At 44.1% G+C, this 12,889-nt stretch overlaps 2 protein-coding genes across 2 annotated transcripts; both read left to right on the top strand.

The window, feature by feature from the left end:
• Positions 1–1,193: 1,193 nt before the first annotated feature.
• On the top strand, positions 1,194–4,354 carry LOC128710488 (sodium/potassium/calcium exchanger 3-like). The gene is made up of 6 exons (XM_053805543.1): positions 1,194–1,710; positions 1,796–1,983; positions 2,058–2,205; positions 3,307–3,519; positions 3,618–3,815; positions 3,918–4,354. Exons 1-6 carry the CDS (start codon positions 1,194–1,196, stop codon positions 4,352–4,354), a joined length of 1,701 nt encoding a protein of 566 aa, XP_053661518.1.
• Positions 4,355–8,541: 4,187 nt separating this feature from the next.
• LOC128706859 (sodium/potassium/calcium exchanger 4-like) lies at positions 8,542–12,539 on the top strand. The gene is made up of 6 exons (XM_053801802.1): positions 8,542–8,653; positions 9,067–9,312; positions 9,400–9,536; positions 11,126–11,296; positions 11,375–11,777; positions 11,869–12,539. The coding sequence occupies exons 1-6, from the start codon at positions 8,542–8,544 to the stop codon at positions 12,537–12,539; spliced, it is 1,740 nt and encodes a 579-aa protein (XP_053657777.1).
• The last annotated feature ends 350 nt before the right edge of the window (positions 12,540–12,889 follow it).

Here is a 12,889-nt window from a genome sequence, read left to right as displayed (position 1 = left end):
GTGTGTGTTTCAAAAAAAACTAGTAGTGAATTATGAATATACAGAAATACATGTTACGTTCCTAAGATACGAAACAAAAAGGTTCCTTTTTTCATAGCTCAACTAAAATGTCGATATATGCTTACAGCTTGCCACAGCAAACTACACCTTTCAGCATGCCAAGAAACGCGGATATTTGAAGTATCTCCAGGATGTTGATACAACAAGTACGCTCCATCGCGTTGCGTTGCGAAACAGCTGAACACAAACGGCTTGCCGGACACGTGTGCGTGCGATGGCTAGAATAGTGTCCGCTTACGGGCAAATTTCAACGATCGGTGCCACGTTGCCGTAATTTTCCTTTGCCAAGTGGCGATTCCGAGATGGTGTTGGTTACTCTCTCTCTCTCTCTTGCTCCATTCGTCGTCAGTATGCAATGCGAATGTGCAAACGAAAGCTCTGTCACTGTCGAGCAAATATTGAAGATGATACGCTGTACGAATTAAAGATGTGATGAAACACACCTATTCAGTTTAACATCGGTTAACATGATTCCTATTCAGTTTATGGTTTTGTGTTCTAAGTTCTGAATCAATCTCAAGTACAACCGGCAAAATTGACAAATTTGAGTGCTTTTAGAACACTTCTGAAGAACAGCATCCATCACTGCAACAACGCATCGGTTGAGCGGTGGTTGCATTTCTGGCGCTTATCGCACCCGCCTCGCAGTCAAGTTGACCGATCTGCCATGGAAAAGGGACAATGGTGCACTCGCCGCGCAGATAGGCTGGATGGATGGGATGGGATGGTGGTTGTTGATTTATGATGGCCACGGCACACTCACAGCGCACCGTACCGCAAACACGGCCAGCGCTGCTTACCGATCCGACAACATCCGCATCTTGACCCTCGGTATCGGGCCGTCCGTGCACGGAGAGCGCCCGAGCAGGACAGATGCTGTAGATTGTCGTAGACATTGTATTGAGAAATTGGACTATAAAAGCGCCCCGGAACGGGCAGATTGACTTTCTTTATCCACCAGCAGTGGTTACGTGTGACAGAGGCGGAGACAGCGTTTGAAAGACAGGTTGTGTGCTGTGCAAGAATCTGACGCGCTAGGTGCACACTCTGGTGGGACACGTGCAGTCACTACCCGGTGAAGCGTAGACCGAAGGACATTGAACGAAACATCACCTTCTGGAGCGGCTCGTGAGATGGTAAAAGCTGGGACTAAACCCGTAAACGAAAACTCGTTCTGTGGCATTCGCAATCGTCGTATACGCGTTGCGTTTGTGCTGCGTGTGTTGTTCGTGCTGTGTCTAGGTTCGTTACACGTGCTAAATCTTGCCCTAGCGCCGACCAGCGGCAAAGCAGTCAATTATGGCATCCGGTCAGCAGTGTCCGGTGACGGTGCTGGTGGTGCGCGAAGATTACTAACTATTCCGCAAAGTGAGGTAGAGCTGTTGGATCTGCTTAACGGAACCCTTCCACCGGAGCTCACCACCAGCGTTACACCCGTGGACGGCGTAACCAACGCCACAGATCGTACAGAGACCGAGCGTAACTGTACACCGGCCGCCATCTTTGAATTTCCGTCCGATGGATTTACGCGCGAAGATCGTCGACACGGTTGGATATTGGTGCATGTCGTTATCGCCTGCTATTGCTTCTGGCTGCTTGCCATCGTGTGCGATGACTACTTTGTTCCCGCGATCGAGTTGATGTGTAAAAGTAATTTTTCAAACCTTTGGGTGGCTAGGTCTGGCGATGTTAACGATCGATCTTTTGTACTTCTTATCTCCATCGTCGATTCCAGAGCTGCAGGTAAAGGAAGATGTAGCTGTTGCAACGTTTATGGCAGCAGCTTCCTCGAGCCCGGAGCTGTTCATCAACTGTGTCGGCACGTTCGTCACGAAGGGTGATCTTGGTGTAGGTGCAGTCGTGGGATCGGCCGTATTTAACATTCTAGCAGTACCAGCTGTTTGCGGACTCTTAGGCGGACAGGTAAAGATCCGTTCTCTATCGTCACGGAAAATGGTGGTTAGATTCGATAAATGCCATTCTCGATCCTGAACTAGGTTGTGCAGCTAAGATGGTGGCCCGTGACACGAGATTCCATGATGTACGGAATGGCAGTGATAGGTTTAATTGCCGTCCTGTACGATGGCCGGGTAATGTGGTACGAGGCCACAGTTCTTGTATCAGCATACGTGTTCTACATCACAGGTGAGCACCAATTGATTTGAAACAATAGTCTGTTTTACATAACATTCTGCTCTCCAGCGACGGTTGTTAAAAGCTAATGGTGGCATTTGCTTATCAACAAACTCTCGAAAACTGCCATAAACTCGTAAATGGAACATCTTCCCGAATAAGCAAGCCGCCACCAGGTTAGCCGGTATAACCCGTGACAAAACGACATCTGTACTCTAAGCAACTGGTCGAATCCGCAAGACCTGAGGCTTTTTGTTTTTGGTGTATTATTTTTGTTTGTTTTAAACTGCACTTGTCATCGTGCAATGTAGGTTGCGGCACACGACAACAGTGCACTTGCCGTGGCCGATAAGACGCACCAACAATATATTATGCCACGAGGTGAACCGCAGGCGCAACAATGTATGGCAAACGAAGATGGATGGACTTGGGCCGAGGATAAATATCCTAATCTTTCGCCACTGCCGAGAGAGTTGGCACGGCACTGAACTTGACATAAGCCGCCCGGGAGAGTCGCTCTGATTTCGACAAAATTCGTACACCGTTGGTACTGTTTGGATAAGCGCATCTTTTTCTCCGGACATCTTATTCGTTGCAGTGCACCATGGGGATGAGATGAGAATTAAATTATCTCATACATTTCGGTGAACAGCGGTTCCGAGGGTTCGAGCGCTGATAGTGCACTTTGTCGTGGGCCAGTGATATAGAATGCTTGGAGATGTCTCACTCCAAGCTTCGGTCAAATTTCCAGTCGTGCGTCATGGCGGAAACCGAAATTTCTGTAACGAACTTTATCACATGTAAATATTGATTCCAAGCTGACGTCGGTTACGGAATTGACGTAGACATCGTTGTGTCGATGCCGATGGAAAAGTCAGAATTTGTTTATTAAGATTCAATTTCTAAGCTACTATTTCACAACCACACGAAAGAAGATGGGAACAATTGTGAGAAAGCAGATGGTTGATTTCTATTGTTAGTTTATATGCGGAATTACTCGGTGAAGGCATCTTTACAACAGGACTGCATGAGCTGCAATAGAAAAGACAAGTCCGATCTAGGCAACTATTTGACAACTATCTCTCTTGCTGTCTCTCTCTCTCTCTATTTTAGCGATGTACTGCAACGATACGATCAATCGCTTCATGTCCAAGACTTTCCGCCGAAAATCATACATCCGTCCGTACACGGAGGTAACGGAAATTTCGCCACTCCTGTCCAATGGAGCTAACGGAAAGGCAACACCTGCTGCCGGCAGTAAGAACGGTACCAACGGCCAACATGCCTGCGACAGCGATGCTAGCGATGACAGCTTCGAAGAGTACGGTAAGTGGCGCGAGGACGTGCAATATCGAACTCCACACCTCAAGAGCTCTCTCGATTAAAAGTTCGCCTGTTACTTTCGATGTTTTCGCGCCCTCCAGAGTTGGCGACCTCACCCTGGAACCATCGGGACGACAGCCTACTGGCGTTTGTGTGCCGCTGGCCGATCACCTTCATACTGTGGGCAACCATCCCCGACTGCCGACGGTATCCCCGGTTACGGTTGGTAACATTCTTCGCCTGCATCTTCTGGATTGGCATTACGTCCTATTTTGTCGCGTTCCTCATCACTGTCGTCGGTAAGCGTCTGTGGTCACTGTTGGCCGCACGAGCGGGACGCATTTCGCTGATGGCCAACCACCGTCTCAAAGATAATCAACCATTCTTTCGCTACTTTCAAGGTGATACGATCGACATACCGGACTCGGTGATGGGGCTGACGTTCCTGGCGGCGGGCACCAGTGTGCCGGAAGCGGTGTCCAGCATTATCGTGACGAACCAGGGCCACGGTGAGATGGGAATCAGCAATTCGATCGGATCGAACACATTTGACATTCTGCTGTGCCTTGGATTGCCTTGGCTAATAAAAGCATTAGCATTCCCGGCCGTCCCAGGCGAACGATGGGTGACGCTCAACTCGTCCGGGCTAACCTATTCCGCCATCTCGCTGCTGTCGACACTGTGCGGCCTGTACATGGCATTTTGGTGCAATCGCTTCAAGCTTGATTGGAAAGTGGGTTTGACCTGCCTTTCGATGTACATCGGCTTTCTCACGGTATCGAGCCTGATTGAGCTGAATGTGTTCTTCCCAGTGAATCTACCCACTTGCGCCCACTGATATTCAGACGGTGACGGTGCTACGAAGGCTACAATCGCTCAACGGCAGTTGAAGTTCTTCGAGCATTACTAGAGTAGGTTCAATTGCTATTCTTTAGATTATTAGCTAGTAGGCTTAATGTTTTAAATGACTATTGAAGGCAAGGTTTTATTGTGAATAAACAATTCAGCTTCGAAAAATTGATACATTGGGATGAAACTACAATTGAAAATCGAGGAAAGAAAAGACTCGTTTGAAAATTCAATGCGTTTTTAGCGAATTTTATCAATCGTGTCACATTCGGATCACTCAACACCGCATTTCCAGTGGCGGATGTAACGGTTGGCGGAGTAGACGACCGCCTAGGGCCTCGCTGTGTGGGGTCCCCGGAAAAGCTCACTACACAAAAAAGCTCTTGCACAGTACAGGAAGAACTGTATGCATTATACCAGAAATGGACCCAAAAAGAATCGCGTTAACCCTCGCCGTATGCAAGAGGGGCCCCGAAGTGTCAACAGTTGTGAAACATGTCCAGGATCACCCCCCCCCCTCCCAGGACCTAAGTGAGGGAGTTGTGGGGCGTATTCAACTTTACTTTGTGCTTCATATCTTTTGAGGATCCTCGATACTACCCCCTCCCCAACCCTTCTCTCCCCCTCCCGATCAGTAGTTTCTGAAAATTCATCACTCGCCCCCACCCACCCCCAAGCGAAAACCTAGCTTAGGTGCCCCAACTATCATTTCGCCCAGGACCTCCAAGGGGATTGATCTATCTTCTATTCCAAGGGGTATCTCTGTCCTAAGAATTCCCTTTCAGCTTCTTCATATGCTGAGAAATCTTTATTTCCCAGACCTGAATCAGGAATCGCTAGTACTATTTCGCCGGGAGAATTGAGTAAATTTAATCAATGAATCATGAATGACATTTTTAGTTCTCTTTACTTCGATATTTGATGAGATATGATACCATTTTGTACGCTGTAGGCTATAGAGCAAGAGTTGTCTTTTGTGTATATGATCTCCTTTAAAGATAGGATGAGGATGCTCCGAAACATAGCACCGATCGCTAGGACTTGAACAACGGATGGCACTCTAACGGCAAACCCGGCGACCATACACGTGATTTTTAGCTTGTGTTAAAATAAGCGATCGTCATTGATTTTCATTATCACATTCGGGTGAAAGAGTGGGTTTGCTGCTGTGGTAACAGTACGCATTTTTTTAAGTCAGTGACCAAAAGCCTGATATGGGTCCAAAATAATTACAGACAACGGATTCAGTCCAACGCCATTAACACCAACTTTACCAGGCATTTGCGTCATGGATTCGTTTTACGTCCTGCTGAATGACGCAGGAATTAATAGTCGAATTACATGGTGTACTGTTCAGCCAAGAACAGAAGTTGTGTTCAATCAGGCCCACCATGTAGCAGCTGTGATCGCGGCAGCAATGTTTCCGCATTGCTAACCGATAAATCAATTATTTTCCCATCGGATCGATCGGTTTTGATGCACGTTTTTTTGTAATCGCTGTCGGCAATGATTGTGAGGGATAGTTTAATTGAAGCCAGCAGATAAGGATGTTAGCGCATGGCTCTCACTGACCACAGGGGGGGTACACGCCCAATGACTAATCTTAGGTCGCACAGCGTATCGGACGAGGGGTGGTGATAATGGGAAAGGATAACACACTTCGTAAATTGGAATAAAATAAAAACAAACAATATTAACAAGTGCGTCACAATAACATCAGCATTGTGGATGGGCATGAACAGCTTTCATCGCTCATGGTGACACGGTTTGAAGATTAGGTGCAAAATGAGTTTAGTGTTTGTGAGGAAGTAAATGAAATATCTTTTTATATCTGTATTGTAAATAACAATGGGCAGGTTATTAATAAAAAAAACCACCATTTAAATTATGTATGAGGTTTAATTTAAATTTAAATTTTGCTTATAATGTTCTATTACATCCATCGTAAAATGTTTCTGATGTTTATCTTCGTACGTCGCATATCGTAATCTGTAGCACGTGTGGCGATATGGAAGCTATAGAAGCAAAATAAATATGCTACCGGTTGCAAACTAAAATTCAGCGTTCGTAACGCCACTTGAAAGGGACGTGATTTTTATGGCTAGTACCCAACGAAGGGCAATAAATCTTAACGGTATAAAATAAACCTGTCGTCCATTGGGAGCTTCACCACGGCAACAAATTTGAGTGATGATTATCAAACGGTGGGAACTGGATGGGCTTTATCAGTTTATGGCTTTAAGATTTCTTGACCAACTGAACATTACCGGTCGTAGGTCGATGGAAATGTGTGTGTTTTTTTGTGTCGAGCTGTAAACGGATTATCTGATGACTAAAGGGTTCATAGGGCAGCACCATCACGATAATTGAATTGAGGGCACGAAAAAGACAGAGAATGGTTAGGAAACGACGAAATGTTAAAGATGGAAAATTAGACCATGCTTTAGAAGATGTAAGGGTGATTGGAAATCCTGGGAGCGATAATGTTAATATGAACAGCGTCAATGTTTTAACCCTTCGCACTAGAGAGCGTTTTCGCCCGGGCGAACGAGCAACTCGTGGTGATTTCGAACAGATGTGGTAAACTTGTATTAACAGGCGAGAAAAAAAACTGTTTTACACAAAAATACATAGAAAATCTTCATGGTTCGGTAGCTTACTAATTCGTGTATCGCAAGTAACAAAATTAAATAGAATTTTTGCCCTTTAATTCGTCTTGGTGTGATGTTTAGTGCAGTGGCAGATCATTCCCCTTGGAGTCGCTGGGCGAAATAGTTGGCTACAAGAGGGGATTCTAGCATGCTATTCAACTATGTTTGGGTCTCCCAGACGTTGAGGCCCTAGGCGGTCGCCTACTACAAACCATCCGCCACTAATTTAGAGAAACAGTTGCCAAACTGCAATCTAGGTCTATCCGGAAATGTTCCATAGTTTTTTCTATTGTTTCAATTTTATACAAAGTCAATAATAAATAATCAAAATACAAAGATACAAAAGGCACACAAATGGCCTATACTAACTCATATGAAAAGTTCACAACACATTGTCAAATCGGCTGGGCTCCGTATCGGTACTGCTCGAGTGGAAAGGTTTAATATTCTACATAAAAACCTAATACATCTTTTGCATCATTGTAGTATAATAATACGTGGGCAGAAGGAGTGCAAAAACTCCTACTTGGCGTACACGGCGAAATAATGTTGAAATACAAAATCACAGCAATTAGAAACTCCTCAGTCACTGACATACGAAACTGATTAAATCCATGAATGGATTAACTGACGTTCCAATCTAGATTGGTATCTGATAGGCGAACGAGGCTTATCAAACCTACCACACTGGTTGATCGTGCGTAATGCCAGAAATGCGACTTCGTACCATCGCGTAAGCAATTTATCGTGTACGATCGTAATGCCGACTACACGACCATGCGGATAGTAGATTTGGCTACCGAAATCAAAACCGGCCTTAAGTACGCTTGATAAAGACGCACACATTGACGGCTATCGACACACCTGGACCGGGTACTGGCCTGTGGAGTCGTCAAAACTGTACCATCGTCTCACAGACACGGCTCAGAAACGCATTGGGCAGCGACTCATGCGGTCGAGTTGCTACAACTCTGCTGGAAGCTGTAGCAAGCGAACGATTAGCAGTATTACAGTCTGGTTGTAAAGGTTACACAACAGAGAATCTTTATATACAGAAGAAGTTTATTTAGATTGGAAGCTCGGACAAAGGTGAAAAACCAGAAACAGTGATTATCGTTAAATAGCAGCAGTGCATAGATTTGGTGTTATATTTGTCTTGTTGTGAAGGCCACATTCGAGAGGATCTTAACGAGAGGATCGAGAGTAATAAAAAGTGCAACAAAGAAAAAGAAAGTAAAGAAAAAAATACAATAATATCGTGAATTTGGTGCAGAATTTGTGATTGTGCATGCTTGACTACTTAACCAACGAAATGTGAATGTGTGCAACCGAAACAGTGTACTTGTGCAAAGTGTTGGCGTGCGGTGCGGAAGCGGTTACATGAGAGTTAGTTCACACTGTTTACCCCAAGTGGAACGTAGCTCATCCGTGCAAAGTGTATGTTAGTGTTTTTGTAGTGAAGAATCGAAAAACGTTACCACTACACACGTTTAGCAGCCCGGGCAAACGTAGGCAAACTTTCAGAATGACACCTGTTCTAAGCCGTCTACGGACGATCAGCACTTTTGTGCTTTTAATGCCAATGGCAATGTCTATGATAGTGATCGATAGTAAATCTTACGATACTGCTCATTTGGGTAAGCTTATTGCAAAATTCATTACAAAAACTTTACAATACATTGCATAATATTATACCCTTTAAGCTATACGTTTACAATTGGTTGTGATTCCGCTCTATTCTGCTTGAAAATAAGCACGACACTTCAGGGTTAATGCGTCGTAAACACTGTTATACAGAAAAAAAAACTGCGAAATCTAAATTTATATATTTAAACCCTCTAAGACCCCATATTAATTGCAAGACTTAACTTTGTACAATCGACTGTTCAAGTGTAGTAAAATTACGATTTATGTCATCCGGTAGGACAATCGTGTCGATACATGGGTATCCACAAATAACAAACATACAATTTTCTTTGAATTATTCTCTAAAAGAATCAATTAAGTGAATATTTGAAAATAAACAATCAATGTATACGCTTGCTTGTAGATATTTCAACGGATCCTTTGGTGGACACAACGACGGAGCTAAACTTTTATTCGCTCCCGGACAATAGAACCGTAGCCGCTCCGATGCACTTAACGCTGGACGAAAGGATAGAGCTGGAGAAACTCACCTGGCACTGGTATCCTTGGCGAAGGATCAACTACAATGTACTGCCCGACGGGAAGAAGGTGCAGGTATTTTGCTCCGGCGGTTCCTCAATGGACGATTTGCCCGATGACATATTTACGCGTAAGTAAACAAAACCCACTAAGCTTAGTGTTGAGTGATGCGCATCAATCGAAAATGTTTCATACGATTTCAATATATCGCCAACAGAGGAACAACGAATGCAGGGTGCTATCGTGCTTCACTTCGTTGGAGCGATCTATTTCTTTACGATGGTAGCGTACATTTGTAGCGAATATTTTCTGCCATCAGTTGAGTGTATTTGCGAGGATCTTAATCTCACACAGGTAATGTGGGTATAATATATGGGTAATGCGGTGTATCATTTATTTATAAAATATTTTCAAAAACATACCAATATATGATTCGCAATTAGTCTAAATCACTCTGATGGACATGATATCTGAAAGTTTGTCAGTTTGTCAAATAGGAGGTGGCGCATTGCGCTAAGGATTCACCCTACATGAACTTAAGCGCCTAAGAACTGATAACTAATCCACAACGACACGCGATTACACTACATCGAAAATGTGACCGGGCATAATAATAAATGACAAAAATGAAAACAAGGTTCGCCTATCATTCGAAGAAGCCTTATCATTTCGATCGAGGATAACGTTGCAGTAAAATGAAGTAAGATATAGGAGACATTGGAAATTAAATTAACAAGACCAGACCCCAAGCACACCGGCACACTTTTCTCTAATTGATGTTTAACATACCATATCTCTTGGTACGCGTATTAGTTATGGTACAGAATCTACGTTATCGTGATTTTATGGATAAGATATTGATTGCACCTACACCGTGATGTACTTTTTACTAGAACTTTGCTACTCGCACAGCAAAATCGATAAAGCACTGTCCTAAACGCTGCAGTAACTATGTCCTAAAATTAAATTTAAATGACCTAACAGATCGGCCGGGGGGTAAATCTGCGAAATGGCTAAATATAAATTCAATTGTTTTTAACAATGCTTCACATAAATCATTAATCTTCACCTCCACAAATACTTAACTCCTTTCGTCACCTGTCCATAATCGGGATAGCTTTATCACCATCCGACCGTGTGACGATTATCGTGAGTGATTTACTAGACCCTGACCATATCATCTATTGGCCGTGTTTAGACGCATCGTCCATCAAGCACGTGCCCCATCAATCATGTTTAGTATCACACTGCGGTTTGCGAGCTTGATCCGGTTCGATTTACGCGTGCTTTGAAAAAAAAAATGAATGGACATCTGGCAGTGATTTTTAATGCGAGTTCCCTAGTACCTAATGGAGAGCACAGAACTGGTAGTTATTTGTGTTTTGTAGCTATTCGTGAAGTACAGCAGAATCTGAAGCTGAAGATTGAAGGAAAAATGATCTCTACGTTATCCCATGGAAGTTGAAGCAACCGGACAAACAGTGAGGTTTGAGGACATAATAGACTATGTTTTGTGAACGTATTGACCAGTAGACAATCTCCCAGAAAGAAGGTTTATGATAAAAATTGCTTTTATAACGACCATCAACTCTCCTAATGTCCCTCAGATACGATGGACAGAATTTTTGAAGACAAACCTCAACCAAAGAATCAAATCCAATAAATTCGCGGAAAGCACGGAATATCTATTGATAGACTAGGCCACGGAAATCAAACCGAATGCTAACATTTTTGTTTTGGGTGGCTTACCCTAAGGTATACGCCTTCGGAACATTTAACTTTAATGCATTCAATTATCAATAATAATTTCGTTAGCTGTCCATAATTGGTCCAAAAATTTCCAGTAATAAAATGCACGTATTGGATAACGGGGGACGATTCATTTAGAATGTTCCAAACATGTTGAATTGAGTCATTAATACCGCTCAAATGTCTTTTTTCAGGATGTTGCAGCCGCTACTTTTATGGCCGTCGCTTCCACCATGCCGGAGTTCTTTACCAACACCATCAGTACCTTCATTGCAGACTCCGACATGGGACTCGGGACGGTTATGGGATCGCTGCTCTTTAACACACTTGGTGTGGCAGGATTGGCTGGGTTGGCAACGAAATCGGTAAGTATATCGTGCATAAGGGAGAACCCATTGACGCTATGGACACGTAATTTATTTCGCATTCTCCTACATCAACAGCCTGTTCAGTTGGACTGGTGGCCGTTAACGCGTGACTCGATCGTATTCTCAGCACACGTGGCGTTACTGATTGGATTTGCCTGGGATGGCCGCATCTATTGGTACGAGGCAATGGTGTTCTTCATCCTGTTTTTCTTTTACTTCGTACTGATGTTTCAAAACAAGCGACTAATGAAGATTGCGAAGAAGTACATCGAAGTGAAGTGGAATTTGTGTGCGCGCGTCATTCGCAACATCGAGGAAGACGAACGGATTGCAGCGGAAGCGCAGATGCAGCAGGAAATTGCCACCATTCCAAATCTTGCACGGAAAACGCTCGAGAAACCAGCGTTCCGCGCATCAACGGCTTCCATTTTGTCCGAACAAATGGCTGAGACCAAGATGAAAATGGGTGAATTACAGAGTAAGAATTCGGTTCATGTGCAGTTTCTCGATAATTTGTTAGCTTTCTCTAGTGCAGATCTCAATGATTTCTATATTACTGTCTCTTTTAGTTCCCGCTCGACATGTTGTAGAAGACCCTGGCGAGTATGATGATATGACACTATGGAAGATCTCGTCCGAAACTTGGTACCGTGCGGTTTGGTGGTGGTACAGTTGGCCACTACGATTCATCACCTACTTTACCATCCCGCCACCTGCAACGATGCGCCGATGGTATCCATTAACGTTCATCATGTGCATCGTATATCTTGCCGGGTGCGCCTTCATGACCTTCTGGTTGCTCTCAATCATCGGGTACACTTTCGACATTCCCGAGTCGGTGATGGGTTTGACATTCCTGGCCTTTGGTGGTTGCATGCCGGAAGCCGTGTCCGCAGTATTGGTTATTCGCTCTGGCAGCGGTGCCATGGGTGTATCAAATGCGATGGGAGCCAACTCTCTCGCAATCTTATTTTCGCTAGGTTTGCCATGGTTCATCCGTACGCTGGCTGATGGTGGCAGTGGTAACAATTCCTATCTTGTCATTGCCTCGTACGGCATGCAATACTCAATCATTGCACTGCTCGGTGCAACTGCATGGCTGTACGTAGTGATCTACATAGCTGTGTACAAGCTAAGAAAGCGCGTCGGCTTGATTTTGTTCCTCGGATACGGTATCATTGTTGCCTTTATGATATTGAACGAGCTGGATGTTATCATACCCTCCGGTGAGGAGTGCTAGTAGGGTACCGTTTTAGGCAATACCTACGAAACATAATATACTCCCAGTACACATCGGCATCATTTCTACTCTCAATCGGCGGCAGCCAATGGAATACTCCCTAACAAAATGCTCAACCCCTGTCCTGAAGTGTCCAGAAGCTCAGCAAAAATAGTATTTGAATGATGATTAGTGTTAAGATCACATGCAGATACCCATTTGATTAGTTTTACTAGATCCATTCTGTTCCTTTCCCTTCCCAAGGATGTACCCTTTGTTATCGCGCGATAGCATATTGCATACGGTAGATCGCAGCTAAGTATGGTAGTGCTAGTTAAGTGTAGAATGTCTAGAAATTATAGAACCTCCTT

This window comes from Anopheles marshallii, chromosome 2 (assembly GCF_943734725.1).
Source record: "Anopheles marshallii chromosome 2, idAnoMarsDA_429_01, whole genome shotgun sequence".
NCBI classification, from domain to species: Eukaryota; Metazoa; Arthropoda; class Insecta; order Diptera; family Culicidae; genus Anopheles; species Anopheles marshallii.
This window is presented reverse-complemented; position numbering and strand designations above follow the sequence as displayed.

Coding starts and splice junctions, on each gene's coding strand:
- LOC128710488 (XM_053805543.1), top strand. CDS start 1,194: ATGGTAAAAGCTGGGACTAAACCCGTAAACGAAAACTCGTTCTGTGGC. Junction 2,206..3,306: donor ATACGTGTTCTACATCACAG/GTGAGCACCAAT, acceptor TCTCTATTTTAG/CGATGTACTGCAACGATACG. Junction 3,520..3,617: donor TGACAGCTTCGAAGAGTACG/GTAAGTGGCGCG, acceptor CGCGCCCTCCAG/AGTTGGCGACCTCACCCTGG.
- LOC128706859 (XM_053801802.1), top strand. CDS start 8,542: ATGACACCTGTTCTAAGCCGTCTACGGACGATCAGCACTTTTGTGCTT. Junction 9,313..9,399: donor GCCCGATGACATATTTACGC/GTAAGTAAACAA, acceptor TATCGCCAACAG/AGGAACAACGAATGCAGGGT. Junction 11,297..11,374: donor CTGGGTTGGCAACGAAATCG/GTAAGTATATCG, acceptor CTACATCAACAG/CCTGTTCAGTTGGACTGGTG.